At 47.0% G+C, this 26,653-nt stretch overlaps 9 protein-coding genes across 9 annotated transcripts; 7 read left to right on the top strand and 2 right to left on the bottom strand.

The window, feature by feature from the left end:
• Positions 1–3,940: 3,940 nt before the first annotated feature.
• Positions 3,941–6,592, top strand: PHATRDRAFT_24374 (predicted protein). The gene is made up of 2 exons (XM_002177038.1): positions 3,941–4,324; positions 4,620–6,592. Exons 1-2 carry the CDS (start codon positions 4,115–4,117, stop codon positions 6,309–6,311), a joined length of 1,902 nt encoding a protein of 633 aa, XP_002177074.1. The 5' UTR covers positions 3,941–4,114; the 3' UTR covers positions 6,312–6,592.
• An 80-nt stretch (positions 6,593–6,672) lies between these two features.
• Positions 6,673–7,374, bottom strand: PHATRDRAFT_42535 (predicted protein; the record flags this gene model as incomplete). Its single annotated transcript, XM_002176529.1, has 1 exon — positions 6,673–7,374. The coding sequence occupies exon 1, from the start codon at positions 7,354–7,356 to the stop codon at positions 6,673–6,675; it is 684 nt and encodes a 227-aa protein (XP_002176565.1). The 5' UTR covers positions 7,357–7,374.
• A 674-nt stretch (positions 7,375–8,048) lies between these two features.
• On the top strand, positions 8,049–8,788 carry PHATRDRAFT_42534 (predicted protein; the record flags this gene model as incomplete). Its single annotated transcript, XM_002177037.1, has 3 exons — positions 8,049–8,238; positions 8,330–8,484; positions 8,612–8,788. The coding sequence occupies 3 exons, from the start codon at positions 8,049–8,051 to the stop codon at positions 8,687–8,689; spliced, it is 423 nt and encodes a 140-aa protein (XP_002177073.1). The 3' UTR covers positions 8,690–8,788.
• A 1,469-nt stretch (positions 8,789–10,257) lies between these two features.
• On the top strand, positions 10,258–14,166 carry PHATRDRAFT_9180 (predicted protein; the record flags this gene model as incomplete). Its single annotated transcript, XM_002177036.1, has 2 exons — positions 10,258–11,457; positions 11,620–14,166. Coding segments are annotated over 2 exons (3,747 nt in total), but the record flags the coding sequence as incomplete, so codon positions are not given.
• Positions 14,167–15,793: 1,627 nt separating this feature from the next.
• Positions 15,794–16,804, top strand: PHATRDRAFT_9386 (predicted protein; the record flags this gene model as incomplete). The annotated part of the gene is made up of 1 exon (XM_002177035.1): positions 15,794–16,804. A coding segment is annotated over one exon (1,011 nt), but the record flags the coding sequence as incomplete, so codon positions are not given.
• A 150-nt stretch (positions 16,805–16,954) lies between these two features.
• Positions 16,955–20,360, bottom strand: PHATRDRAFT_31544 (predicted protein; the record flags this gene model as incomplete). Its single annotated transcript, XM_002176528.1, has 4 exons — positions 16,955–19,269; positions 19,295–19,491; positions 19,682–19,743; positions 19,833–20,360. 4 exons carry the CDS (start codon positions 20,358–20,360, stop codon positions 16,955–16,957), a joined length of 3,102 nt encoding a protein of 1,033 aa, XP_002176564.1.
• Positions 20,361–20,883: 523 nt separating this feature from the next.
• Positions 20,884–21,932, top strand: PHATRDRAFT_42531 (predicted protein; the record flags this gene model as incomplete). Its single annotated transcript, XM_002177034.1, has 1 exon — positions 20,884–21,932. The coding sequence occupies exon 1, from the start codon at positions 21,036–21,038 to the stop codon at positions 21,930–21,932; it is 897 nt and encodes a 298-aa protein (XP_002177070.1). The 5' UTR covers positions 20,884–21,035.
• Positions 21,933–22,511: 579 nt separating this feature from the next.
• PHATRDRAFT_42530 (predicted protein) lies at positions 22,512–23,161 on the top strand (the record flags this gene model as incomplete). Its single annotated transcript, XM_002177033.1, has 1 exon — positions 22,512–23,161. The coding sequence occupies one exon, from the start codon at positions 22,512–22,514 to the stop codon at positions 23,103–23,105; it is 594 nt and encodes a 197-aa protein (XP_002177069.1). The 3' UTR covers positions 23,106–23,161.
• A 493-nt stretch (positions 23,162–23,654) lies between these two features.
• PHATRDRAFT_42529 (predicted protein) lies at positions 23,655–24,339 on the top strand (the record flags this gene model as incomplete). Its single annotated transcript, XM_002177032.1, has 1 exon — positions 23,655–24,339. One exon carries the CDS (start codon positions 23,655–23,657, stop codon positions 24,201–24,203), a length of 549 nt encoding a protein of 182 aa, XP_002177068.1. The 3' UTR covers positions 24,204–24,339.
• Positions 24,340–26,653: the final 2,314 nt, after the last annotated feature.

The raw sequence follows: 26,653 nt of genomic DNA, 5'->3' as shown, positions 1-26,653 counted from the left end.
TTGCTTTTGGATGGGGCACCCCACTCTCCTTTCTCCACCAAAGTTTGATATTTGATAGATGCTTGCGACATTAAAATTTCCGGCTCCAAAAAGTCTGTTCCCTCCTCAAATTTGGCTTTCTTCTCGCGGATGTATTCCAAAAATTGCGTATCCTTGGCCCCTTTGTATCCTTTGAAAAGATTTGGAAGTAAATCAAGTGTTTGCTTGCCGCAAGCTGTCAAAGCATGGAGCTGCTCATAAACATACTCATTGAAAAGAGTAACATTGTTTTCCGCGAGAGATTCCATGTATGAGTCAAACTTGCTGAGTTTTGTACGCACGTGCATTGTTGTTGTGTTTGTATTGATGTATGCCTGTCACATGATAACCTTGAGCATCACAACTCCCAATGGTTTGCCTGCAACCATCCATTTGGTTTTGTAGAGATCAATTTTCGCCATCTCTTTGTGGGTGAGCGACACTTTCAAGCACTGGTAGAGTGCCTCATCATCTTGAACTTTGCGAGTTTCGATGTTTGCAAATGTACCAACATAGTTGCGGATGTGGGGAAGGGAGATTTGACCATATTCCTTTATGAGCAACTTGCTGTCACTGTTTGGATTGGTGATGTTGTTCGGAATTTTGAGAATTCCGTTACTCCCGTGTCCGTGCTATCCATGCTTGCGAGCCCTGAGTGCAAGGCTCAAAAGTAGAGGTGTGAGAGCACCTGCCTTGAGCGGCTTTGTAGCCGAAAAGTAAAGCTTTGCAATCTTCGGAATGCTGTAGTCCAATATTGCCCGACATCCCTGCAAGAGACTGGGTGAGATAGAAAAGCATGGAGTTTGATGAACGCAAACAACTTGAGCTGAAAGACTGGATTTGTTGCTGGGTTCCGTTCCTGCGTCATTGTCTGAAGGAGGTGGATCTCCTGCGGACGGATTGTTGGCTCCGAGGGGACCTCCCTCTGAGGGGAACAGGACCCTGACTGATCTAGTGCTGGCCATGGGGATTGCTTGCTGTGTCTGCGCAGCAGAAGTGTGTTGTATTAGCAGTAGTATTGCACCACTTGCTAGGGCATTTACAACAATCTAACGTTTGAGCGCATTCAATTGCTAGATTATAGTTTAATTGTGTGTATAAGCTATACTGCTTCCTGCTTATTGGAAACCATACTAAATCCATGAAACTTGACGTATGAAAATGGATGTGGTGAGATCCAACATTAGAATTGGAGTTCTTGCCAATCTCACGTAATTCTTTGTAGAGAGATTCTTGTTATCCCCTTTGAAATGTAAATGATGCTTTTGTGAACCCTTCTTGATTAAGGTTCCCTTCATATTTGACCTTTATTAGTGTACTGTGACTCCTGGTTTTCTTGGTTAGGTTCTGTTATGATATACACCAATGTACACCATATGGACAGAAGCGCTGTTAGGGACAGAGCCTGGTAAAGAGAAGAGGGCGTTATTACAAACAACCAGCAATACACCTAAGGGACTTAGGGACAGTACAACTCTACTTGTTGGCAACACTCCCCTCAGGTTAGGCAGCGGATGCAAGGACCTATGCGTAAACTAGCAATACAGATCAAAGAACTTATAAAACAATGATTGAAGAATTAGTGCTATAAACTAGTTCTTGTTGTTCCTCTGATTTGCTAAGATACAACAAAACCTGAGGAACAAACTCAAACAAAACCAAATATCTTTCCTTTGCCATAGTATCCTTATACCATGGCGCACGCTCACATATACTTATAGTGGAACCGGAAATACCTTTCATAACACACATGCCACGGAAAATGGGGTGTATCCATATACATCCGTTAGTCAGGTGATAAGTATTGGCTGTCCCACTCCATTGCCTGATGCTATGTGCTTTACTATGGACAGAAACAATCCCACTTCTGAAGTGGTCACTGTTTACACTGGATGCAATGTCCTCAAACATTCCGGCCTATCTCCCCATGCCTGCAAAGACTGGTGCCTTTGATAAATTTTAGCCATGCATGCTACTATTTGACACTACTTTGTAAGAAAATTGCTGTGTTTTTAGCACTGTTTTTTGGATCATCTATCTACAATCCACAAGCTCTAGATCTTGGCCTTGTTGCCACTTCCTTTTTCCTGGCTCTGTTGTAGGACAGAGGCAGTGGCCAGGTGACTGTCCTTGGTGGGGTCATTACCTGTGTGTGGTATACCGGAGGAAAATACAAAGCGTCTCATAGGAAACCAAATATTTGCGTTATGCATCCAAATGTTTGCAACTTTCACAACTCTGGTTTCCATTGCATGAGGCGTATAAGACAACTTGACTTAAAGGGCCTTGCTTTATGCATCAAAATGTTTGCAACATGCACAACTCTGGTTTCCATTGGATGAAGTGTATACAATGATTTGTTGTATCAAAACTGATATGCTAGGAACACAGTATTAATGATTTGTTGTATCAAAACTGATATGCTAGGAACACAGTATTCCTGGTTACCCTACAGTTTCCCTCTAGATGAAAGTTGTCAATAGATACTGTTGACATGATTGAAATTCAATTGTTTGGGAATCACTCAGATTATCCAAGTGCCTCAGCAAATAGATAAATTATAGCCACACAATGCTAAAATTTGTTACTTCTTTGTAGATAATTTTTTTTATTTAAAAAAAAAACCGTCAACAGCACAGAGCCACAGTGATGTTCTTGACTCCATTCCCCAGAAGGACCATGTGGAACAGAAGGTCCTGATGGTTGTCTTCCATGACATCATCTGCATTCTAATAGCAGTAGCAGGTGTAATGTTGAACAACAGCATTAATTTATCCAAGAATTTCCGCCTTCTCAAAAAGGAAGACACCCTTGATCTCTGCATGAGGCTCAAAATGGGCTCTATGCATACCAAGCAAATACTTGTCTTTGTAAAGTGGATGCATCAAGCACCCACACAGTCAGGTATGCATGGGAGGGAATGCAACGTAGCCAATTGTGTTCTGACGGTGGAAACAGAGTGGGACAGACCATACGTATCATCTGATAAACAAATGTAAATTGACACGCTCCATTTTCCGCACCATGTGTGTTATGAAGGGTATTTTTGGTTCCATAATAAGTACATGTGAGTGTGTATCATGGTACATGGATATTGTGACAACAAAAGGAGATTTGGTAATAGTTTCACAAGTTTTGTCATGTATGGGTGAAATTGGGAAACAAAAACTAGTTTATAGGTCCAAATCTTCAATCCTTGTTTTATTTGTTCTTTGATCCACACTGCGTTTTATACAGAGGTCCTTGTATCCACTGTCTAACCCAAGGAGAGTATTGCCAACAAGTAGAGTTTTACAGTCCCTAAGTCCTTTAGGTTTATTGCAGGTTGTTTGTAACACTGCCCAGATTTTTTTGCCAGACTCTGTTCCTAACAGTGTTCTGTCCACCTTGGTTGTAATCTGTGCCAAAAGGAATGTCTACTCTAGCAATTGAATGCACTCAAACACTAGATTGTCAGACAACTTCTACTAGAGAGTAGTTGCGCAATATTACTGCAATCATAACTCCAGTTTATTGTAACAAATCTAATGTAACCGTAAATTCCTTTCTTTCACTGTCAATCAACAATAAAACAGTTACCTTACGTTGGCAAATACAGTGTGCAGAATTGGAACAGCCACCGAAATCTAATAATCGGAAATAGTGGCCTGTTGGATCACGGAACGTAGACGACGACGTCGTCGACGCCACCACAGTTCTTTTGGTTCTGTTCTGCCGTCCGTTTGGGAACCGTTGCGTCATTGAACAGTCTTGCTGTCTTCCGCATGCGAAGAACACCAACACCAATGGTTCTGTGTGTCTGCGGTGGCAACGCTGGGCAGCCGCAGATTTCCGACCCCGAAAGATCCAAACCTCATAGACAGACGAACAGGTTCTGGCACCGCCGAAGGCAGAACACGACGACAACAACACAAACAAACAACGGTTTCGCTCGTTTCTCTGTGTGCACACTTTCTGCCATCATCTGCTGTCTGGATACAATCTGTTCGGGGTTTGCATAATCGGATCTCCACCATTCATTAACACTTGTTTTGTTTCCAGCAACAACCGAACATTTCAGCAGCAATTGCTCCCGAGAATCCCACGCAGTAGCACCATGAAGTTCTCGAGCTCCGCTGCGGCAGCTTTACTTCTGCTCCAATCGTATTCCACGACGGCTTTTTCGTTTCACCCGGCTAGGGTCACCAGCAGGCGTCAACGGACCTCTTCTCTTTCCATGGTCCTGGAGAAACCAAAGCCGAAGAAGCTACCCAAGATTGAGCAACTCAAGATAGATTCCAATCACTTGGTGCATCCCCTTATTGAGGTAAGCCACTCTGCTATGTTGAGTCAGCCGACAAAGTTGAAATTGTGTTTGTCCTTTCTTCCTTTCTTTCCCCGCAAACCCTGTACACCGAGTTGATGAAGTCATTCTTTCCCCGTCTGATCGATAGATGCAGACGACTAGAAGGGCCCGGTCCCGTAAGCCAGTGGACCTTTTCGGGTAAACTCTGATCGGTGTTTTTGATCTTGTTTTGTGTTTTGCTCGTCGAAGTCTTTATTTATTTATCTATTTTCACGGAAGACTGACTCTAACACAGATCCTCGCTTGTTCTTTACAGCAACTTAAAACCGAAGAGATCTCTATTTCCAAGGATGCGTACCAAATTCTCAAGTACCACGGGTCGTACATGCAGAACAATCGCGAAACCAAGGGGCCCAAGGACTACCAATTTATGCTCCGACTGAAGCAACCCGCTGGAGAGCTACCACCGGATTTGTATCGACTTCTAGACGATCTTTCACGCGAAAAGGGACAAGGGGATCTCCGTGCGACAACCCGACAGTGCTTCCAGATGCACGGTATTCTCAAGGGTTCGCTCAAGGAAGTCATTGCCTCCATCATGAATATTGGTTCCAGTACCGTCGGAGCCTGCGGCGATGTGTCACGAAACGTCATGACGACGCCTGCTCCCTTTGCGCATCCTGCGTATGAACACGCACGTGAATGGTCCAAGGTCTTCGCGCAGCTGTTCCGCCCTATGACACCCGCCTTTTCGCAGATTTGGTTGGATGGGGAAAAGGCCGCCACTGTCGAATCTTGGCACACCGAGGTTTCCGGGTACAACATTGATGAGGTCATGAAACACGATACCGGCCGTGGTGTCGTACTGAATGACAGTGTCGAACCGCTGTACGGGGATCGTTATTTGCCACGCAAGTTCAAGATTGGTGTCACCGTCCCAGGGGACAACTCCCTCGACATTTACACCAATGACATTGGTGCCGTAGTTATCACTGACTCGGCCGGAAACCTGGAAGGGTTCAACATCATGGTCGGTGGTGGTATGGGTCGCACGCACAATAAGGAGAATACCTTTGCCCGAGCCGCTGATCATCTTGGCTTTGTTTCCAAGGAAGACGCAATGGAGCTCATGAAATGCATTGTGGCTACCCAGCGGGATCACGGTAACCGCGATGTACGTGCGAACGCTCGTATGAAGTACTTGGTGCATACCCTCGGAATCCAGGACTTCCGCAAGCTGGTCGAGTCATATTTTGGTAAACCCATCGAGCCGTGGCGTCCAATGGTGGAATGGAAATACAGTGACTGGATGGGATGGTGGGAACAAGGTGATGGCAAGCTCTTTTGCGGCGTGCACATTGAAAATGGTCGTGTCAAGGACGAAGGAAAGTTCCGTCTCAAGACCGCCCTACGTCGAATTGTCGACAAATACAATATTCCGATGATTCTCTCCCCGACGCAATCAATTATATTACGGGACATCAATCCCAATGACAAGAAAGGCATCGAATATCTCCTGGATGCTCACGGTATTAAACCGATTGAACACGTGGATCCATTGAATCGCCTAGCAATGGCTTGTCCCGCACTACCTCTCTGTGGGCTTGCCCAAACTGAAGCGGAACGGTTGATGCCTGCGTATTTGGACCGTGTCCGAGGCCTCCTCAACAAGATGAACTTGTCCGACGAAGAAATCATGATCCGCATGACTGGTTGCCCCAATGGTTGCGCGCGCCCTTACATGGCTGAACTCGCCTTTGTAGGCGACGGTGCCAAATCGTATCAGGTGTGGCTGGGTGGTTCGCCGGTATTGACCCGAACTGCCTGGCCGTTCATGGCCAAGATGGATGTGGACGATCTCGAGAAGACCCTGGAGCCAATTCTTGCCATGTTTATTCAACAGCGACAGCAATTTGAAGCTTTCGGCGACTTTTGCTACCGAGTTGGCGCGGAGGCGATTGAAGCGTACAGCAACAATTACCGACTTGGAAGCGTGCGGGCTTTCTAGATACGAAAGCTCCATGCAATTTTAGAAAAGTCTTACATTTCCTGCACTTGGAAGGTCTTATAAGTTTTAGTACAGTACCTTATTGTAACACTTTTGATGGGTCTTTTTCTTCTCTCACATCAAGAATGTCTCCAGAGAAGGTGACACGCAAAGTGAGAGATGCGAAGGGGATTGACTGACAGTGAATGTATTTGAGATGCTCCTCTCCGCAACCGGTGCTGACTGAAATGAGTGAACTAATGAAATTTTTTCTGCCACTATAAGACGAGTGCATTTACGGCAACTCAAAATGTTATTGTATGGAGCGCTACAATAATAAACCATCGTCCCCCCACCCCTCAACATAAAATACACAATACTTTCATAGATCGTCGGAAATATCCATTTCTTCCACCGTCGACTCATGCACGAACAAATTTGGGAGCGAGTTGGATCGCCGTATGGAGTCTGCGCCTTGACGTGATTCAGAGAATGCCGATCTACTATAAACGGCATCGATGTTCATATCATCTTGCGTTTCTTCTTCTCCTCCATCGCAAAGACTCCGCGGAACTTGATGCTGTTGCTGCAACGATTGGCGTATCAACTCTTGCAGTTTCAAGTCCACAGGGTTTTTGGGAGCCAGTCCGGGAGCGGTGGGCCCGAAAACTAGCTCTAAAAGAACGTTTCGTTCGTTTTCGTCTCGGTCCGAAAGAAGGCGATCATCCTGGTCCTCGTCATCCTCATACTCATCTTCCAGGCTACTTGTTGTGGAGTATACATCGACGTCGCTGGCTTCGAACTTGGCGACAGCTTGCGATGAGTCTGCATCGCCATCTTCTTTCTCACACTGGCGCTGCTCCCCATTCTTGCGACTGGTGAGGTTAATGTGGTGGAAGGCGTCGACGATGGTACGCCTCCGACGCTTCCGTCGTGGTAGAGGGACCACTGGACGCATGCTGTCAATAGCGGAAGATCCCGAAGAGTCGTCGTTGGCAACCTCTACCTCAATGTCTTCCTCGCGGTCGACTCGTTTCCGCTCAACGACTGGTATGATTGGAACCATGATCTACTCCCTGCGACCAAAAGTGGTATTTGGATGATTGCGACCCCTGATGTATCTCGTTCGCCCCCGGTCTTCTGGTTGAAGCAGCTCAAGTAGATCTTGCAAAGCACGATCACAGAAGCTGTTCTCTGCGGTTGGGGTGCTGGTTTCGCTTCTCCTTGGCCTCCAGAGAAGCGCGTTAGCGACGGTTTCTATTGTCACGCTGATCAAAATCAGAAGGTACTCTCCAGCAGCAGAAGACCGCACTTACAGAAAACTGGAAATGCCTTACATTAGACTACTAGCTAGAGAGCGACCTCACTGTGATTGATCCTTGGGCAAGGTTTTCGCCTTCTCAGAGAAACCCGAAACGACAGTCGAACGACAAGCAATCCTAAACCAATTATTGACAGATTCCCGAAATTCCAAGGAGTGACGTATTGATCGATATATGGACCGAAGCCAAACGCAAATATCCTTATGGTCCTCAACTGGTTCCTCAGAAACTGCAATTAGGAAAGATGAAGATATACATAAATAGAATATTAACGGGGATGGCTAGATCACCTAGTCTCGCGTGTATGAAAACCATCCTCACGACTGATACACGTCATCTTCAGAAACATTTGCTTTTGGCCGTTTGCGATTCAAACCGATGCTCTGTCGAGCCTGCAAGCCATATCTACAAGGTGCTTGATAGACCACCAACAGCAATGGATGTATCGGTCCGATGGTCAAAATACTGGAATGTGTATTTGTACAAGTCTGGCGAAAAGGACCTGTCAGACAAGCTCGAGGCTTTGTACGAAAATGAGCAATTAGGTCCACTTTTGGAAGGCAATGACCATTGGCAAATTGGAAAGGGCGAGAAGGAGTCAACTTATTTTGAATGTTCGCTACCAAGTGAGTGAGCCACCAATTGTTCAGAAAAGTAATTTTTGGGGGTTGTGGTCTTTGAAAACGTATGGGATCTGGAATAGTACCACAAGAAAAGCAATTGATCCAGAAGCAAGTGGTAGCCTACATGAGGAAATTAAACTATCCCAGGAACATGTACCTCATGATGGATTGAGTAAAGGTGAAGCAGGAATGGACAACTCTGGTGATGATATGGATCTATCAGTGGAGGTGGAAGAATTGCAAATGAAAGTAAGTCAATCAGGAACAAATCCTTTTACACACAATCTACATCTCTACAACGAAATGTCGAAGTTGGCTAGATTTGATTCTGAAGCCGCAGAACTAATGACTGAAATTCTGCAACAAGGCCTTGCAGAAATGCAAGGCAGTGTTGCTACAAGGGTTGGGGCCACAGATTGCAGTATTGGACCAGCTATTGGGAACGAACGGATAGGTCAATGGCTAAAACCAAACTATAGTCCTTCAAAAGGAAATTGAATGCGAAAACGAAAGAAGAAAAGAAAGGATTCCCCTCTAGGAAGTGGATAAATGCAATACTTCTGATATTAATACATATCTTATAGAGGAAAGAAAATGGAATAATACTTTGGAGTTCTTATTGTGTTGTGCATCTAGTGGTACAGGTCTACATAAATTGGAACACAATGTGCTTACCAAGGTATTGTTCTCAGCCTTGGGAAGCAACAGACGGAAGCGGCTCCCTTTTTTGGTTTTCCTTGTGCAACACTGATTGCGAAACATCAAGCAACGGACGCGAGCGGCTCCTTTTTTGGTTTTCCTTTTGCAACTTTGATTGCCGAAAATCAAGCGACGACGGAAGCGGCTACCTCCTTTGGTTTTCCTTGTGCAACACTGATTGCAAAAAATCAAGCGACGGACGGGAGCGGCTACCTCCTTTGGTTTTCCTTTTGCAACATTGATTGCGAAAAATCAAGCGACGGACGGGAGCGGCTACCTCCTTTGGTTTTCCTTTTGCAACATTGATTGCGAAAAATCAAGCGACGGACGGTTGCACCGCGAATAGAAAAAGGCAACTGGCAATATAGGCCACAAAGATGTTGGTACCGGCTTTGGGAATACAGTCAAGCCAACAAACATATAGAATCTTTACATACCGGTATTTTCCTGTTTAACATTGCATGTACGTAACGCCTTGTTGTTCTATTGTCGCAAATACAGCAAACTCCCAATTGCCGCTGCCGCAACACTGGGAACTCCCAGCAAAGTTGTCGACATATTCTTCGAAGGCGTCGGGGCAGCGCTGCTGCCAAAGCCCGTAGCTGTTGGTTTAGGCTATCATCCTTGTTTCCATTAGGTATGCCATATGGTACCGGAAGACAATAAAAGACTAATAATAAGGAAGTTTCATTGTGAAGAGTCGAACGAAATGAGAATTCGGTATGCAAATGGTCACGGGTAACCTCTTTCGATCGGCTTGCAGGCTCGACAGAGCATCGGTTTGAATCGCAAACGGCCAAAAGCAAATGTTTCTGAAGATGACGTGTATCAGTCGTGAGGATGGCTTTCATACACGCGAGACTAGGTGATCTAGCCATCCCCTTTGAATTTCATGCATACGTCATATAAAAAGTCTAAAAATTCCCTTGTTGACGTTGTAGGGATGATGACTTGGTGGCTCGTTCTCGATGGGACTGCCGACAAATCGCCGCCGACTGTATTCCGATTACAACACACGAGTCCATTAGCGCTGTGAACAGATGTGCTCTGCGGTTGAGCATTCGATCTAACTGTAAACGAGCGAGATATAATCCTGCTAACTGTAAATACTGAAGCAGGAATTGAGGACCGAAAATTGGTCTCTGTCCAGAAGGCGTCACTTACAGTAGAACGTTCCTCATGTGTTCTTCCTCGTCGAAAGACAAACCTGCCTTCGCATCCACTACATCGACTCCTGCGCCGCCCACACCAGTGGAAAATGCACCAATGAAGACGCTCTACCATACTACCGCTTCGAATCCTGCTCCTGAGCGCCCTGAAAATCCATTGCTAAATGCTTCTCTTTTTTCGAAACTATGCTTTATGTGGCCATATCCGATTCTCAAACTAGGTCTCGAACGGCCTCTAGAGGACCGAGACCTCGCCGACTGTATCGAAACCGATACTTCTGATTATAACCGGGACTACTTTAATAGAATTTGGAGAGAGGAGCAAGGAAGAAACCCCAAAAATCCGAGCCTCCACCGAACCTTGCTAAATGATTTTCTAAGAACGACATGGTTCGTTCAACCTCTCATGATGCTTGCGGCAACTGCAAAAGTCCTTCAGGCTGTGGCGCTTGGTCTCTTGATCGAGTCTTTCGAAAAGGAAACAGAGGATGGATACTATTGGGCGACCGCCATTGTTGTTTCGGGCATTGTCATTTTGTTCGAACACCACCATGTTTTTCTCGCGACCTGGAGGAAAGGTATGCGCTTGCGCATTTCTTGCGTTGCCGCAATCTATGACAAGTCTTTGCGTTTGTCTTCGACACATCAAGACACGTCCGCCAGCTATGGACGCATTATGAATCTGGCGAGTAACGACGTGGAACGATTTTTGTTGGCATCCTTATTCATTAGCTACTTGTGGTGGGCCCCAATCCAATCGATGGCAATTCTAGTCGTGGGAATTGTGCTACTTGGTCCTGCGTTTGCGGCCGGCTTTGGGTTGCTAATTTGCGTGTTTGTACCGCTACAATTCTATTTGAGTGGCAAATTTGCCTTTTACCGATCGAAAATTGCGGGGATTACGGACAAGCGAGTGACCTTTGTTTCGCAAGCAGTACGTGGGGCTCGCGTGATGAAAATGTCGGGATACGAACACCGATTTCTGGAACGCATTCAAGACTTTAGACGAGAAGAAACGGCGCAAATCGCGAAAGCAAATCGACTGAAATCTTACAACGAGGCACTCTTTTTCTCTACCAATGTGGTTATTTCTCTCGTGATATTTGTGGTCCACGTTTTTTCGGGAGGGGTACTTCGGCCCGGCGATGTATTTACAGTATTTACTCTGATCAACATTCTGCAATTGGAAATGACTAAGCACGTCTCGCTTGGCGTTATGGGCGCTAGTGAATGTTACGTTTCGATTGGACGGATTCAGAAGTTTCTCGAATTTCCTGAACTGCCATCAATGGCCTCGAAGCATGAAAGCAACACTTCTAAAAATCTTTCAAAACCTGTGTTGGGCCACAATAATGTACAAATTAAGGCTGAGATTGAAAGGGAGCCCCACTACGTGTCAATATCAATGGATGGTGTGAAGTGCTATTGGAACGAAGTAATTGGGAACCAAAATGTCGATGCTTCTGATTCAGAAACTGACGAGGATTCAAGCCCTACGTTGTTCACCGCTCTGGAGAATATAACCGTCGATTTCCACTTCGGCGAGGTCACCGCTGTGATTGGTACGGTTGGAAGTGGTAAGAGTGCCCTGCTTCAAGCCCTTGTGGATGAGTTACCAATCTCTGCAGGAACTTTCAGCAAGCACTTTTCGACGCTGTCATACGCAGCACAAGACCCATGGATTATGGACGGAACTGTCAAGGAAAACATCACGATGGGTCGCGAAGTTGACGAATTGTGGTATACTGAAGTCGTCAACGCTTGCGGATTAGCAATGGACTTTCGTCAATTCCGTGACGGTGACCAAACTATCGTCGGAGATCGGGGAGTGCAGTGTAGTGGAGGACAACGCGCACGCATTGGATTGGCACGAGCTATCTACAGGGATGCAGATGTCCTTGTTGCCGATGATCCTTTGTCAGCAGTCGATGCAAAAGTGGGGCGGCAGCTCTTTCAGGAAGCTATTATGGAACTCGCTGTAGGCCGAGGGAAATGCGTCATTCTTGCAACTCATCAGCATCAATATGTGCACGAATGTCGCTGTGTACTAATGATTGCAGGACAAGTGGAATGTATTGGGACGTACGAGGAATGTGTTACAGCATCCGATGGACGGCTCACGGCACACGCAGCTGACAATGCTTCTGTCGATACACTTGAAGACCCAGTTACGGAAAAAGATGCATTGAAAATAGACACATCGGATGGAGTCGAAGAAGTCGATTTGGACCCTACTTCCATCGGCGATGACAATAAAGAAATGAATTCACAAGGCGTAGTACGTACAGAAACCTATCTTAACTATCTACGAGCGATGGGTGGCGTCTGGATTGGTTGCCTTCTCTTTGTGCTTTTCTCTATGACACAAACTTCAGTACTAATCACGATCGCTTCCGTTGGGAGATGGGCCGAGCGATCCGATAGTGAGCAAAGCGATTGGGACATCATCGGGCTTTGCATTGGTCTGGGTTGCTCGGTTGTGCTCTTCGCCGTCGTTCGTTCTTTGATTACGTTCCGTTTGACTATCAAAGCTTCTCAGCAACTTCACGACCGTATGGCTCAAGCCGTCCTTAGAGCAAAGGTAGAGTTTTTTGATACAAATCCGCTTGGTCGAATATTAAATCGTTTCAGCGCAGATGTTGGTAGCAATGACGATTTACTTCCTGCGACACTTTTTGACTTCTTCATGATCGCTTTTATTGTGCTTGGGGCTTTGATTACGACAGTTGTCACCTTACCATTCGCCCTCGCAGCCTTTCCGTTTCTACTCATTTACTTTTACAACGTTCGAAAGGTATTTGTGACGAGTTCTCGGGAGTTGAAGCGCTTGGAAGGTTTGGCTCGTTCACCCATCTTTGCTAAATTGAGTGAATCTCTCGGCGGAATTGCTACGATACGCGCCAACGATGCTCTAGTCTTTTTTCAGAAAAAGTTTCAGGATGCTCATGATGCCCACACTCGTGCCTTTTTCGGTTTCATGGCGGCCTCGCGATGGGTTGGTTTCCGCATGGATTCCATTATGTTCTTGTTCTTGGCGATTGTCAGTTTCTTGTCTGTCTTATTTCAGACAAAAGGTTGGTTCGATGTGGACCCGTCCATCCTTGGACTATCTCTGTCAATGCTTCTGCAACTTGCCGGTGTCTTCCAGTGGTGCATTCGACAGAGCGCTGAAGTGGTCAATCAGATGGTGAGCGTTGAGCGCGTTGTTGCTTTTGGGAACATTGAACCCGAGGCCCCTTTAGAAATTGAAGACGAAAACATTGCGCTGAAGGATGGCTGGCCATCGGCTGGGGAGATCGAATTCGAGCAACTTTCGATTCGTTACCGTTCTAGCCTTCCCTTAGCTTTAGAACAAGTCAGCTTCAAGATTCCGTCCGGTGCACGCGTTGGTATTGTCGGCCGCACAGGTAGCGGCAAAAGTACCGTCGTGCAAACACTCTTCCGTCTGCTTGAAGCAGAGCATGGTCGAATTCTCATTGACGGAGTAGATATTGCCTCTCTCGGTCTCCACGCATTGCGTACTAAAATATCTGTGATCCCTCAATCCCCGACGCTTTTTAGCGGGTGCTCGGTTAGAGAGAATCTTGATCTCTTTAACTTACACGATGACGAAGCCTTACGTAAGGTTCTTGATGACTGCCATCTAACAGATGTCATCCGTGATTTACCGCAGGGCTGGAACTCCTTGGTCGCGGAAGGCGGCTCGAACTTTTCTGTCGGCCAGCGGCAGTTGTTGTGCCTGGCTCGCGCAATTCTTTCCAAAAGTCGTATCCTCGTATTGGACGAGGCAACGGCATCAGTCGACCGCCGCACCGATCAGCTTCTGCAAGAAGCGTTGCACGAGTCGTTTCATGGTGGCACTATCCTCGCTGTGGCGCATCGTCTAGACACGGTGATCGAGCACGATCTGATCCTTGTGTTGGGGCAAGGTCGAGTATTGGAGTTCGGAACACCAGCAGACTTGTTACGAGGGAATGGAGCATTTGCTAGTATGGTGAGCGATACTGGTGACAGCATGTCGAGGGATTTACGGCAACGAGCGTTTGCGAAGGAGAATAGTTGAACTCGTAAACAATCAAATATGGCTACAAAAGACAGAGATTATTCTACTTTTGCCCAATGCCATACAGGGGTACCATCCAATTGTTATGGTGCAGCACTTGGTGCGCGCAAATGTACTCGGACTCGTTCAGCCAGAAGGAGATCTTCCAGTTACTTTATGATACCCACACTCTGTGTGCTGGTACGGAGCCAAGCCGGTCATACCTTACTCCATGTACTTGAACTGTTGGGGTAGTTCATTGGCGTCCATGCCGAACTCGTCCATCAACATGTAGGAAAGCTCCAGATATGTTCGTGGCGCCAAAACGATAGCGGCTTGCATGGATCCCGGTCGTGCATTCTTCCCTTGATTCGACTCCCGCAACCACGCTTCGTCGACTAGACGATTCAACAAAGATTGCGATTGCTCGAGCGTCAGAGAGAGTTTCGCGTCCAGCTTGGATCGGGCATTAATAAGAGACGCTCGCGATAGGAATGTATTCTCCACCAGACTTTCGAGCCAGATCCGAACCAGCGCGTGTTCTGCAGGTGTCCACAAACGCTGAAAGGTAACCTTGGCGATTTCGTCCGGAAATGTATTGATCATGGCGTAGTATTTCGTCAGCGCCTTGTGGTTGTTCGGGCGATTTGGTGACGCAGTCGGTGGCGTGTCGTCGTCCGTGTCGGGGTCACTTTTGGGATGCGTTGTTGTTGTTGGCATGGCAACCGCCGAAATTTCGAGGCCCGCGTAGCGGAGTTGGGCGTTGCAAGACTTGAGAGCGGCTTCGAATTTTGTGCGGTCGTCGAGACTTTCCCAAACGGCACGGGCTTCGGTTTCGGTGAAGACGTGCGCGGCCATGATGCGTTGGTGAAACGCCTTTTGCGCTTGCGAAAGAGGCTCCGTCATGACAACCACGGTACAATATATAGGTAGGTTCTACCAACGGAGAGCGAGAGAAAAAGAAACAGTTCCGTCACTGGATAGACGACGACGAAAATAAAAGTGTAGCCTTTCTTCCACCCGAAGACCAATTTGTTGCGCCAAAGTCGAAAGTCTCTGCCAGCATTCACAATTACTCTCACAAATTATATCCACTGTCACGAGGTAGTGTTTGTTATGTTACCGTGTTACATTAGTTGATGAAATTTTTAGAAAAGGCATGGCAACAATGGTTCGATTCGAGTATTCTTTAAGATTTTTGTCCAAGACTCGGCGGGAACCTCGACCGGCGTGCCGATCCGGACATTGGACAAGAAGTACGGAAGCCAGAGTTTGCAAAGATATTTCACGTGCCATTGGAACAAACGGGAATCAAGGTCACTGGAAAATTACCTCTACTAGCCGTTCGCTATTTTGGCAGCAAGATTTCCCGTGTGTGCCCTTGTTCCTCGTACCATGACTAACCACCACAAGCGCCGCCCTTTTCTTCTCCTCTAGAGTCATTGATACTACACTGTAGGTAGTACCGGACGTCCATATCGAGTCCACAACCGTCCTACTCATTCCTGCGCTGCGCATGAGCGTTAGTTTCCCGGCTCATACTTGGCATTCGAATCGTCGCTTTGCGGCTGTTTCCCGAACTATCTACACCAACATGATTGCCAGCCTTATCGCTACTTGGCATTGGCTTGTGGCGTTTCTCCACAGCATGTTTCTGCGTTACGCGGGGCCGGTGATTTTGTTGGACACTGGACGCAAAGTTCGTTTGGGTCGACAGATTGCCGAGGGAGGATTCAGTTTTGTGTTTGAAGCCACGGACGCGCAAGACACGAGTAGCCCAGACGTAGTCCACCGCTACGCACTCAAGCGCATTCGTTGTGGCGATACCGAAATCCTGGAATCCTGTCGACATGAAGCTCGGGTACATCGAGCAATCCGTCATCCCAACGTCATGCCCTTGTTGGGCATGGCGATTACGGTGGATCGCCAGAATCGCGATGCTTCGCTCTGTTACATGCTCTTTCCATACTACCCCTGGTCTTTGCGCCAGCAAGTCAATCAACGTGTCTTTCATTCCAAAAGTCGTCGACCTGACGTAGCACCTTGGAAGGAACTTGACGTACTCGAGATAGTTTACGGCATTGTACGCGGAACTAGGGCTCTCCACGAAGCTGGATTTTCGCACCGGGATATCAAACCGGAGAATGTACTATTGCCGGAAAACCGTACGTCGCGATCCTTTTCGTCAAAGGAGAACACGTGGCAACCAGTATTGATGGATTTCGGATCCGCCGGTCCGTTGCGACAATCATTGCGGAATCGGAACGATGTATTGATGCTGGCCGAGAATGCATCTATGCACACGACAATGCCGTATCGTCCACCGGAGCTTTTGGAAGGAGCGGTTCGTGTCGGGGATGAGGACATTGACTTTGCGGCAGTGGACGTATGGAGCGTGGGATGCACGCTCTTTGCCATTCTGTTTGGCGCGTCACCGTTGGAATCCGAGTTCAACCAAAGGGACGGGTCCCTCCGTGTGGTGGACTGTACGCAACTTTCTATTCTAAAGCCGGTACCGATGCCACCTTTGCAACTGAGTTGTGGGTCCTGGTATTCCGCGGACATACTGACACTGGTGGTGGACATGCTGGTGCAAGATCGTCACGCTCGACCAACTCTAGCAACCGTGACATCCCGGCTTGAGCAGTTGATTGAAAGCAAAGGAGGAAAAGTCCCTATTTCATACGATTCGAGTCCTTACGTGGATAATGATAATGTGGATGACAACGATGGGGTGGCATTGATTCAAGGCAATCACAGTTTTGTTTAAGTTTATGCAGAACCATTCCCACGTGAGATACACTGCGTTCTACTCGTCGCCCATCGGTTGGGCGCCAATATCCGACTCTTTGATGCTTTCTTGGCCAACACGATTACTCTGTCGTGCCATTCGCATCGCTTCTAATTCTTCTGCTCGAGTTTGTCGTGAGTTAGCCGACTGAATCTCTTGGTAACCGTCATAGGTGGTTTCGCTGTATTGCTGCGCTTCCTTGTTGCCATTCGCCGCTGGCGAAGGTGCAACAACATCACTGATTGGGACATCATTCCTGGTTCCGTTCGCGGATCGCTCTGACTTTTTCCTCGCATGCAGTTTTTGCTGGAACACTCCGGGCGATGTGTACGGAGGGACTTCGTGCCGTTCACCTGTTTCTGGATCTTTATAAAATATTCGAAAGCCAGGATCGGGACGTACCTCCTCGTCGCCATCGCTTTCACCTAAGGTCGTAGTTTTCTTTGCCTTGTTTGCCCTAATTTTTTCATACATGTCAGTCAAATCGGAAGCCTTTGTCTCCGCAGAATGAGAGTCCTGAATCTCGTCCGACGCTCCTACCGTATACGCATCCACAGTATCAGAAGCCTTCAGTGACCTCTTTGAACTTTTGGGATCCTCAAACGAAGGAGTTGTTTGTGCTGTTGACTGTGAAACGGATTTTCGTTCATACGGAGATTCATCGTCTCCAAAAGAGTACGCCGCCCCGTCGTTCCGTCCCATTGTTGCTGCCCGCTCAAAAGCAACGTCTCCGTCTCCATTTTCGTTCCACAATGAATTACGATCTTGTTGTCTTTCTTCTTTCGCCGAACGAGCGCTTGAGTAAGTTCCGAGTTCCGTTCCAACCGAGGCTGCGACGCCAGCACCAGACTTTCGACTATGTATCGGGTGCATCGAGGCGGCGTACCTTGCGTTGGCTGAGAGGCGATCGCCACCGTCCTTGTTCGTGAAGCGATCCCAAGCAAACGCATCCAACATCGCCTGATCCTGCTCGTCAATTTCTTGTCCGGTCATGAGAGCAGCCAGTAGTTCTCCAGTTTTTGGAGCCAACAAGACACCATTTCGCCAGTACCCTCCAGCCAAATACAGGTTTTCCCACGGTGTTTTTCCCAATATTGGACCTTTATCCGGCGTGGTTGGACGAAGTCCCGCCCATGTTTCTTCAATGGGAAGGTCTTTCAATGCGGGTACCAGCTGCAATGCGTGTGTCAAAATGTGCAAAAGACCGCCAGGCGTCACGTTAGGATCGTAGCTTCCTGCTTCTACAGTCGCACCGACAACAATGCGACCGTCTGCCTTCGGTACAATATATGAATCTTGGGCAAAGAGAACGCGCTTAAGAATTGGCGGACGATCTTTCGGCATGCGAAGCGACAAGGATTGGCCTTTGTGTGGCTCAATAGGAACCGGTAAAAGATTGCGCATCCATGCACCATTGGCGACCAGAATCGAATTGCAACTCAGATAACGTCCACTTTGCAACCGGACACCTTTGCAGATCCCTTCTGAGAGATCCAGTGATGTGACTTCGTTGGAGGGTCCGTGCAGAATCTGGACTCCTGCCGCTACACAGGCAGCCCGCAAAGAATTCGTCAATCGCCGAGCATCGACACTAGCGTCTTCGGGAAACCAGTAGGCGCCGACAACGTCTGGGTGCAGGTTAGGTTCTAGCTCTCGTGCTTGGGTAGCGTCCAGCCATGTTGCTGCCCCACCGTCATCTGGTGGGGCCCACGTGGCGACTGAATCACCTGCAAATGCTGGAGCCAAGAAACCACCTGAAGCAACGTATCCAATACTCCAGGGTTCTAATCCGTCAGCGCTCTGTGAGGATGTTGCCAAATATTTCATTCCTTCTTCTCCAGATTCTTGAGCCAAAGACTCGACCATGTCGCAAAAGTCTCCATACATGTTTCTGCTTTCCAAACATAGATTAAGTAAATCACCTTTTGGTAAGCGTTCTGAATTCGGGGCCAACATGCCCGCCGCTGCGTAGCTAGCAACAGTAGAATCTTTAGAACGGTGTGACTCCGGATCCTGCTTATCAAGAATAGTTACATGTCGTGTCGGGTCAATCTGCGAGACGTACAGGGCTGCTGACAAGCCTGCCAGACCTCCGCCGACGATCACAATGTCCCGGTGTTGTTTCCTTTGGCGTTTCGATGAAGGATAGCTCATTCGCTGCTTCACGGGGTTGGTATATTCATTCGTACCCGTGTTTCGGAGAGAAAGAGAAATACCGGTCTCCGAGTTTTCTTGGCTGAAACCATCATCGCTAGATCCGGATGTAGTCAGTCGCAGGTGCTGCGCAGGTCTAAGGGGAAGGTTCTGATAGGACGGCTGAAATGCCAACGCGGCTACAATGGCATTAGATACCCATACCACACACTTCGTCTTCATCCTCGCCATCAAACGAATTGTTTGCGTTTATATTGCAGCGCTTGATGTTCGACGCTACAAAAGCAATTGTATCCGCTGTTAGCACGTGATGTTGGAGACGAGATTCGAGTTGACTGACATAAATTTGACACGGAAAACCAGCGGCCCGAGACACGTCGACGATCGATCTTAAAAGCCTTCTGATATTCATTCACGAAAGCTATGTCACAATTGGGGAACATATGTCAGGCTATCTTTACATTTTCCAACAGTAACACGTGCTGTTTTCGTATAAAGCAAGAGCGCTACCTTTGTCAGATAGGTGTTTTGGCAGAGCACAACGTCCATATAGATACCTTTTAAGATGCTACAATGTCCTCTCTTCATTACTTGTCGTCCGCAGCCGCCAGTAGAGCATGCACCTCCGGTCGCGCGGTTTCAACATCAATCAGCTAGTAGCATAAACAATCTCAAAATGTCAGATTCGTTACCGTTCATATTTGCATCTCGCGATACACCACGAGAGGTGATGTGCACGTACCATAGCTAAATGGAAATCGTGAGCCGACAGGCCCCCCAAAACCATTGTACTACATTCAATACGAGTGACCACTTGCCAATTTTTTTTGACAATACACCTTTGTAGTCCGATTATTGGAAAGTGGCTGTTCATTTGAGAGACGGCGGCAATCTTTTGCACAAAACGAGCGCCTGTCAGAAAGTCTGCGTGTACAAAGTCCCGGACAAGAGCCGTCCCGTCTTCCGTCACTTTCCATTGATCGTCTATGGTCGCCTGAAAAGCCTGAATATCTGACAGAGGCATGGCTTTTCCGCCTTGGCCGTATGGATCGCAAACCTTGTTTGGTCGCTTCGCAGTGGGATCGTATCGGGGATTCGGTTGGCTTGAAGTCCTTTGTGAAGAAAGAATCCGACATTGCAAATGCCGAAAAAGCTTTGTCGTATTTTCCCACCCACTGTCCATACCAAGTAATTCCTCACCACGCCTTAGCCCTAGCAGATGGAGCCTTCTATTGGTGGTGGACGTGACAATCCTGGTGTGAAACGACATTTTTAGTGCCGATGAGCACATGGACTACGGGTTTTCAACTTAAGAGTAAACGAGGAGTCGCGAACGAAACGGAACGCTGACGTTCAGCTGTTGCTGGTTAGATCTCCCAAAGGTTTGATCACATCTATACCGCTTACAACGCACAAGTTGCGAAGACAACGGCGACGTGTTTTGACAAAGATGAAATTGGTCGCTTTGACTGACAGTGAGGACTGTTGTAGCTTCACTCTAACTGTAAATACTGGGAGCTATTCACAATTAGAGTGTGAGTATGTCGTTCCAGTTGTCTTCAGGGCGTAAAATCAATTAAAAAACGACAAAAATCTTCAATATATATCGCCACAAACACATGCATTGATATTTTCTTGGTCGGTCCCGTGTACTTGCTGGTTCGTTAGCAAGGCGATACAGAAATATTGCTGGCACGATCACAGCGAGGCGAAGGACACGACTCCCTCCAATTGCCCAAGAAGTCCAACGTAGTGACCCAATTCGACAACCAGTCCTACAAGGTTGCCTACACAGCAGTCTTGCTTCCGATCTGTGTATTCGTTGCGTCTTGCTGCAGACGATTGCGTATTGTATCATCTGCAATCTCACCATTTGTTTTCCCCTGGCTGTACTGGAGGCTACACCAATCTTCCCGATCTAAAATCGTGTTCGCCGTAGCATACAATGGCAACAAAGATATCGGAAAACTCGTATGAGCCCCGCCAATCGCGGCATGTGTCCGAATCCATTACTCCTGCCGACGGAGATGTCTGGCAGGAGCGCCTAGCGGTATGTGAAGGCATGACGAACCAGGGCGAACTAAAATTGATGATACGCTCCTTTTTTCGCAACGCACGCACCCACAAGCGAGTTTGGGATGAACAACCCTCGGGTGCTAGCAACGTTATCCACGCTGGTGCCGAAATGCGCAAGCTTGCCCAACTACAAAAGGAGGAGCTACAGTTGACTTTGAACATGATACCTTCTGAAGAGGCACGCGAGCCGGAGAAACTTATTAAAAAGAAAAAGGGCCTCTTTGGGAGGTTTAAAAGAAAGGACAAGTCATCGCACCGGGACGAGTCCAAGGATTTGAATTTACAGCGAGCTATTGAAAGAAGCATGTCGGAGACGCAAGGTGACGCCGAGCCAGTGGTTTATTTCAGGACCGAGAGCAATGCTGGCTTCGATCATACGACCCATTCCCCTTCGAGACCAACGGAAGACGAGGAATTACAGCTCGCAATGGCATTGAGTATGTCAGAGGTAAGCGAAAGCCAACACGATTCCACAAATGATTTTGGTTTGTCAGAAGAGGAGCTTTTCCAAAGAGCCCTTCGCGCAAGTAAGAAATTCTCCGAAACCGAGTCTAGCAATTCCTATCTTTCGAAAGCTACGGATCGCTCTGACGACGAACGTCGTGCCTTGCAACACCCATCGGGAGTTGTCACGCCGTCAGCTTCGATTTCATACCAGGGAAAAACTGACCCAAACGAAAGATATCGTCTGGCAGTGAGTAAGACGACAAACAAGAAGCCGCCGCCGTCTTGCGGCCACAGCACTGAAGATTCCAGACTTTTGTAGTCGAACCTAATGGTGGGTTCGGTAATTAGTTCCTTCTTATCCATGTCTTGCATGAATCCCACTTTTCGCTTAAAGTTGATCCGGAATAAATAAATCGATCTTCTTCGATGAATCTATTTGAAAACTGCTTCCGCCTCGGCGTTCTTTTTCAGCACAGGTGCTGGCAGTCGCTGGCCTCTACTAGTAATCCTTACATCCAAGTTACAGTCAAGCAATTCTGCTGATTGTAGAGCAAGCCGTAGGTAGATACATCTGGACGCTTATTATTGTCCGCCGCAAAATAAATTCAAACCGAGTTTGAAATTAAAAACCAAATACTTACTGATCACATATTTCTCTGAAAATGTGCTTCTCATTTTTTTCGACGACAATAGACTCCTTTTGAAACTCTTCGAATCGACGAGCTTGATATCTTCTTAAAAGCTGAATGATTGGGCATTTCATCGCCGCAAGAATTCCAGGAACAGATTTGTTAGCCTTCTTCGAATCTCTTCTAATTGAAGGGAAACTTGACTGTGAATTGAAACACAATCATGTAGTACACTTCACTTTCATAACATACAAAGTGAATACCCAAAAATGACGAAAAGAGAAGGAAAAGACCTTAAGGTTGTCGCTCAGGCTGCTGTCGATGAGCCCCCCAGCAAACAGCGAAAGACGGGATGGGAAAACTACGAACTAAACTGCAACAGTCTTTTGAATACAAGGGAAGCAGACATGCACTTTGCAGCACTCGTCAACGCTCCCGTAACAGTCCTTGAAGGTGTTGGTCAGTATGCAGGCTTGATTCTCAAGGCAATGGGGTGTGAAACTATCAAGGCCCTGGCAGAATACAAGTATTTCCATTTGGCCAGGGCTCTGACGGTTCTGTCTGAAAGAGAACAGCCTGGCCAACGTTCTCCGACAAGCACGATGAACATTGACAAGGCTGTCGTGAAAGGATACGAGCACAAATCATTTCGCGATATTGTTGAAGCACCGATCCATGCCTTGCAAGGTTTAAGCCCAGAGGCTGTCAATTCATTTTCTGCGATGGGTATGGAAACGGTTCGTGATCTGGCTGCGTTTTCATTTTGCAAACGGGCGGAAGCGATTGTCCAAGCTGCGAAGTACGAGCATATTCTGACGGACCAGGAACGAAACGTGGAGCGCGAATTGCAGAAGCTGCAGTAAATATTTTGGAGCCACTATGTAATATCTCAAGTAATGTATTCATTTTATTCATTGGTATACGATGCTGGTTGCGTGCTCCAAAAATACGATACGGCAAAGTCATCGTGGTTATTCATCCTAAGCTCGTCAGTGTAAGAGAGAATAGTTGGAAGGACATGGTTGCTTCGAATGACTTTGAGGCGGTGTATTATGTTAGAAGTATGTCTCGCTGACGATACTATGTGTATCCTATGGTATTCGGATACACGGGTCTACTGTCAATAACAAAAAGCGAGCAAGGAAAATGATTAACAGTAAACTAGTTAATGTTAGAAGATCCGATCCCGACTTTCTCATACCAGCTGCTCGAGCGCTACACGTTTCGTCAGCATTTCACGATTCGTTTGACTTGATTGCGACACGGAGAACGTGAAAGCGATCTTTCAAAGATCGCGAAACGCTAACTGTAAGTCACAAAGCAAGCGGACACGCCCCCATTATCTTCTTTACGCTCGGGACCGAGATTGCTACATTCGTGCGGATTGCAATTTGATTGATAGTATCGATATTATGTCCGAAGAACCTCCGTCGAAGCAGCAAAAAACCGGCTGGGAAGACTATTCCTTGAACTGCAACGGGCTATTGATGAAAGCCGATGAAGGTTCGCACTTCTCCGCTCTCGTGGATGCGCCCCTTACTAAGATGGAAGGCATCGGCTCTATGTCGGAAGATGTTCTTAGTGGTCTAGGGTGTGAGACTATTAAAGATCTTGCCACCTACAAGTTTTTTCTCTTGGCTAGAGCTCTTGTGGTCTTAGCCGGAACAGAAGAAGCAGGTAAGCGTGACGTTTCTAGTGCGATGAACATCGATAAAGCTGTCGATAAGGAATGGGAACATAAGAGCCTAATGGAAATTGCAAAGGCCCCTTTATCTGCTCTCGAAGGGCTGACTCATAAAGCTAACGAATCTTTCAAGGCCATGCACATCCACACTATTGCTGATTTGGCCGACTGGAAATTTGCGAAGCGTGCGGAAGCCATTGTGGAAGCTTCCAAGTTTGAGCATACCAAGACTTCCCAGGAACGCAAGATGGAGCGCGAAATGCAAAAGCTGAATTAATCGACTATGTCAGGGGGCACAGAATCGGTTTCTTAGTATGGTGAAGGAGGAAGGAAAGACACAATGGTTGTTGTGTAATAATACAGGCGTAATGCTGCACGAAACTACCAAGAATATAACAACTTGTACCCGCTTGATGTAGCAGTCGTAGGGGAGGGCATTGTGGCTTTTTCTCCGGGGTACATGAAAATGTGCCAATACCTCTTTGTAAATGCATTACAGTTAGTACGAATGCAGAAGCCAACTCTAAAATCACTCCGTTCGAAATGGGGTCTACTTTAAGGCTGCACATCCGAAAGGGAGTCATTGCGGAACGTGACTCTTCTCTATCATCTTGAACTCTATAGGAGATGAAGCAGCATACAAAGAAATCCACATTTTACCTGTTAATGGGAGATACCGTATGAAATCGCGAAATTTTTTTTCGTTTGCAGCATTTAACAGTGATAATAAAAGTATGTTATACCTAGAACAATCGTTGGCCTGTTAGTGCCCTACGAGATGCTCTTTTCCAATCGGTGATTACCAACCAGAAGTGGGAAAAGAGCTCCCGCAGTATTTCTTAGAGTAGTTATCCTTTACATGTTACTTGAACCAACGAGTGGCTTCCATAGTTGCACAGACAAAGGAAAGTAGCGACGGATGACACACTCACCGTCTGCGTCATCTGGTGACATGCCGAAGTGTCTTTTGTGCTACACACACAATTCTAACACTCCTCTTCATCCGTAGCCACGTGCCCGGATTAACCAAACATAAACCCACCAACCAGCGTGCAAAACGTTTTAATCGTTTGTGCCTTGGTAAGCGTGTCTGCAAAGTTGTCGACCCCACCCGTCTTGATAGGGTGACATATTCCGGCGGCCGCGGCTTCGCGCGTCTTGTGATACGCGATCGCAACGTGTTTTTTCTTCAATAGATTTTCTGATATAGTGGAGTTTTGGATAACTCCAAGGTTATCCCCACATATCATACTCGCATGTTCGACCTTTACACCCAGGCATCGAAGCATGTAACGTACTGCAATCAACTCCTCGACGGCGGTTTTCATTCCACAGAATTCGGCACCGTATGTCGACGTTTCAATAGCTCCCTGTCGCTTACTCGTGTAAAACACAGGGGTACGCCCGACGAAAATCAAAAGACCCGTTATGGAACGCCTCGAGACCTTGTCGTGGGCATGGTCTGAGTCGACAAACACGGTTATTTCGATTTCGTCAATCAGCGGCTTGGGAAGGTTTGCGTCGATTTCTTCAAAAGCTCCAGGATACTGATCGCCAAGTTCTTTCTTGAAATCTTGGGACAACGGATCTTCTCCGCCTTCGTAAATGGGATCTCGGGAATCTACAACAATTCGCCGATTTGGTCGCTTCTTCAGATATCCAAAGACCCTCAGAAGTCGCTCCAAATGTCCCTTTCGAGGGCACGCAGTGAAGCGTGAAAGAGAAGATGTCGCGTGTGCGACGTCAATCCGTCCAATAGTCATGACCCAGACTAGGATTCCAATCAACATTTGGTACTTTCAATGCTCGTCGTCGCTCAACAAAGGTGTAGAATCCAATTCCGGGTGGTCGCCTGTCTCAGACGGACACGAGTATTTTTTCAAACTCCCGAAAATATTTTCTACTCACTTGATTGCTTCGACAAGATACTTTTTGCATCCAATGCACCACCGGCCTTTTTGATCTTTCTTGTAATCATTTCCAAGATAGTAGTCTGGAGGACCGACGGATTTAACTGAATAAGTCGCTTTTATACTTTCCATGATTTTTTCTGGTGTTTTAGAAACAATCATAAAATCATCTACATGTGTACAAACATATTCGTAGAATAGGCTTTCGTTGCCCAATCTGATCCAAACATCCTTGTCATAACGACTCTGTTTGAACTGTAATGCACGTAGGGTATCCGCAAAATGTGCATGCCAACGTTCCGAGCTCGATCGTAGGCCGTACAGCGCTTTTCGTATAACAACAATGCTGCCTACAAGATCGCTGCCGAATTCGGGTCCTGCCTTTGCATATACCTTCTCGTTCGTGTAGGCATTTACATAAGCATTCGCCACGTCTCCGCAAAGTTGCTTCAGGTTGGCCTTGTGCGCAATTACATGGAGTAACTTCACACTAATGCCTTTGACCGTTGAAGAGTAAATGTCGTGATCCAACGCATCGACAAGGTGACCGCCGGCAACTAATCTGGCCTTGCGACGAAGATCTTGCTTGACATTGAACAAGGTGACCGCCGGCAACTAATCTGGCCTTGCGACGAAGATCTTGCTTGACATTGAACACAGTCATGAGGGTAGTCTTCTGAAATTCGTTGCCCGGCGAAAAATCGCTTGGCTTGAATTCAAAGCACTCCAAATCAATGAGACTTGTGATTTCAAGTTTGATTGCGTCTTGCCAAAGGGAATTACCATTAGACTTGTCCAATTCGATCGCGTCTCGAAC

Source organism: Phaeodactylum tricornutum, chromosome 1 (assembly GCF_000150955.2).
Source record: "Phaeodactylum tricornutum CCAP 1055/1 chromosome 1, whole genome shotgun sequence".
Classification (NCBI taxonomy): domain Eukaryota; phylum Bacillariophyta; class Bacillariophyceae; order Surirellales; family Neidiaceae; genus Phaeodactylum; species Phaeodactylum tricornutum.
Note: the sequence above shows the minus strand (reverse complement) of the source record. Positions and strands in the feature narration are given on the sequence as shown.

Bases quoted from the DNA above. Each gene is read 5' to 3' on its own strand.
- PHATRDRAFT_24374 (XM_002177038.1), top strand. From the start codon at position 4,115: ATGAAGTTCTCGAGCTCCGCTGCGGCAGCTTTACTTCTGCTCCAATCG. The intron at 4,325-4,619 runs GTAAGCCACTCT...TGTTCTTTACAG, and splicing joins TGGTGCATCCCCTTATTGAG to CAACTTAAAACCGAAGAGAT.